This window comes from Pholis gunnellus (assembly GCF_910591455.1).
Source record: "Pholis gunnellus genome assembly, chromosome: 12".
Taxonomy (NCBI): Eukaryota; Metazoa; Chordata; class Actinopteri; order Perciformes; family Pholidae; genus Pholis; species Pholis gunnellus.
In genome coordinates, this window is record NC_136539.1 from 12,111,277 (window position 1) to 12,114,106 (window position 2,830).

The window sequence follows — 2,830 nt, forward strand, 5'->3', positions numbered from 1 at the left end:
AGCCATGTTCAGCCTCTTGCATGTGTGTCTTGTGTTTTGCAAATAACACAACCGTAATGTTATTTTTTTATTGAGGTTGTCAGAAAAGTGCAGTTCACCTCGTCGATGTCCAACTTCGAAATTTCTGAGGTGCATTGAAGACCAATGGCCATTTGTTGATGTTCAGGGCCAAACTCCTCTCTACAGAATATAGCAGTCCACATTAACTATCAATCGCAGCTTATACATTGAACTTACTAGTGTAGCACTAAGCTACATTTTCAACAAGCTTCACTAGCCAGGGAACTACTAATCAATTTCAGGTCTCACCAACTTAATTGGACGTCACACACAAGTGTGGAGTAGTCCTCTCTGCAAAATGATCAAAACATTTCTGGAGATCTTGGCCTATATTTTTGCCATTTCGGGGTGGGTGCTGGTGTCTTCTACCTTGCCGACAGACTACTGGAAGATATATTCACTTGATGGACCAGTCGCCGCCACAGTTACCAACTACTCCAATCTGTGGAAGATCTGTGTCACTGATTTAACTGGAGTCTCTAACTGCAAAGACTTTCCCTCGATGCTGGCACTGGAGGGTCAGCTCGTTGTTCCCTTTCTTGTTTGTTTATTTAGCTAATGGGCACATGTAAAAGCTTTGAAGGCTTGTTGTAGTTTCTCTTTTTGCCTAATTGTCCATATTTAGACTAGTGCTAATTCATCTTCAGTTTCCAAGTGCCTGTTAGGTGGTCAGCTCCTCCAACAAAATTCAAGTTGAAATTCATTGCTACTCAGGACTGATAGATACCCTAAGGCCTTATGCAAGTTTTCAAGGAACAACTCATTTACCTCCAAATGTGTCAATGTTTAGCCTGTGTTCTCAGAGCATGAACGCTATAATGGAGATTTACTACAAACCTCAGGCGTTTTTTTTCCGACGGATGACTAGTTTCAGGGGTTAACTTTCAAGATAATATTTGCCACAAAATCACATCTGAATGGGACATTTTATACCAAGATAGTCCCTACACTACTACGAAGTGCCTAAAAACAATTAGGGTTAATCGTGACAAATTGTTTATGTGTAAAATGGTCACAAGCTCACAAACCCATTGACCTTGTGGTGTGCAGATGGAAGACTACAGGGAATGCAAAACCACAGAATGGAGCCCGAGAGAGTAACACTCTCTTGATTGCGTATAAGTTGACCTCTATTTTACATTTGCAGGCTACATTCATGCATGCAGGGGATTGATGATTGCAGCTGTCTGTCTGGGGTTTTTTGGCTCTATATTTGCCCTTGTTGGAATGAAATGCACAAAAATTGTCGGAGGCGACAAAAACAAAGCCAAGATTGCTTGCTTTGCAGGTGTAAATTTCATTCTTAGTGGTAAGTACTGTCAAATTATCTCTAAAATATCTGCAAATATCTATGTGGGCTAATTACATTGACTTTTTTCTTGTTCTTCTCAGGCCTCTGCTCACTTTCAGCGTGCTCCCTCTATGCACACAGGATAACAACAGAGTTTTTTGACCCAATGTTTGTTGATATGAAGTAAGCACTGTCTGACTGAAGAGCCACAATGTTTTAATTTGATTCAACTAATTGAAAATAAATGATCATGAAGTATTGGTCTTTGTCTGTAGGTATGATCTGGGAGCTGCTCTCTTTATCGGCTGGTCAGGTTCTTTCTTGTGTATCCTCAGAGGCAGCATGCTCTGCTTCTCCATCGTGGGTTCTTTTACCAAAAGATTTGTTTAAGTTACATTTACTATGTTTATGTTTTACAGAAGATACATGTATTAATAAATGATATTGAATCATACAGATGTTTGATTTATCAAGACAAATCTGTGTTCTGTCTCTTTCCAACCACAGTCAGGCAAATTATATCTACAACGGTGCTGCCTCACATTCTCATATCTCCTTCTCCCCGAGAGAGAAGGCAAAGACTGTAAACCAGAGGCCGCCTCCAGACAGCAGCAACTCCTCCAGGACGCAGCCCTTTGATAAGAATGTATGTGTGTGAGGGATGTGAATATTAAGCACTGAATATTGCATTGTATGAAACTTGGTCATGTCTAATAGCAGCACAATTTGTTGGTATTAATTCGTAATTCGTAGCGCTCTGCATTGAATTTTAGGATTATGTATGTATTATAATCAAACAACAAAATTAGAAAATATTTGGTCCCAAATGCCTTGTGCCTTGTGTCGTGTATGTAGGCAAAGTATGTATTTTCTATTCCATATGTTGATTGTATCTTTGTAACTAATCTAAATCTAAAACACTTTTTGGTCTGTCTGACCTAATCAGGTATATGATCAGCACCATTACTAGATTACTAGAATATATATATATATATGTATCTATAAAGACACACATACAGGAGCTGCCTCAATCAACCAAATACTGATGATCACCCTCAATTTACTCAAATCATGTACGTCATCTGTCAGACAATAACATTAAACAGTGTAAAAAATATACAAAGTAACTCATTATAATGGTACTAATAAATCCTAAATAACTTTCATGTAATCTAAGATCTCTCCAAAAGTAAAAAAAGAAGATCGACAGGAACAAGTGAATCTAAGAGATATTATACTAATAGATCGCACAGTGTCATCAAACATATTTAAAGGGAAGATTAAAAGTCTTAATCTGTCACAGAGCATTTTCAGTGTCATTATACATTAAATATTACCCTCCCGCTATTAGCATTAAATAGTCACAAGTCAAACATAATGAATCTCATAAATTAATAAATAAATAAATAGCATCATTGCCCATTCGTCAGTACATTTTTACAGTGACATCCATAGAATTTGAATAATACAAGAAGCATT

At 37.6% G+C, this 2,830-nt stretch overlaps 1 protein-coding gene across 1 annotated transcript; it reads left to right on the forward strand.

The window, feature by feature from the left end:
* Nucleotides 1-358: 358 nt before the first annotated feature.
* LOC306704046 (claudin-10-like) lies at nucleotides 359-2,009 on the forward strand (the record flags this gene model as incomplete). Its single annotated transcript, XM_079170257.1, has 5 exons — nucleotides 359-578; nucleotides 1,208-1,369; nucleotides 1,453-1,534; nucleotides 1,627-1,711; nucleotides 1,809-2,009. 5 exons carry the CDS (start codon nucleotides 359-361, stop codon nucleotides 2,007-2,009), a joined length of 750 nt encoding a protein of 249 aa, XP_079026383.1.
* Between the last annotated feature and the right edge of the window lie 821 nt (nucleotides 2,010-2,830).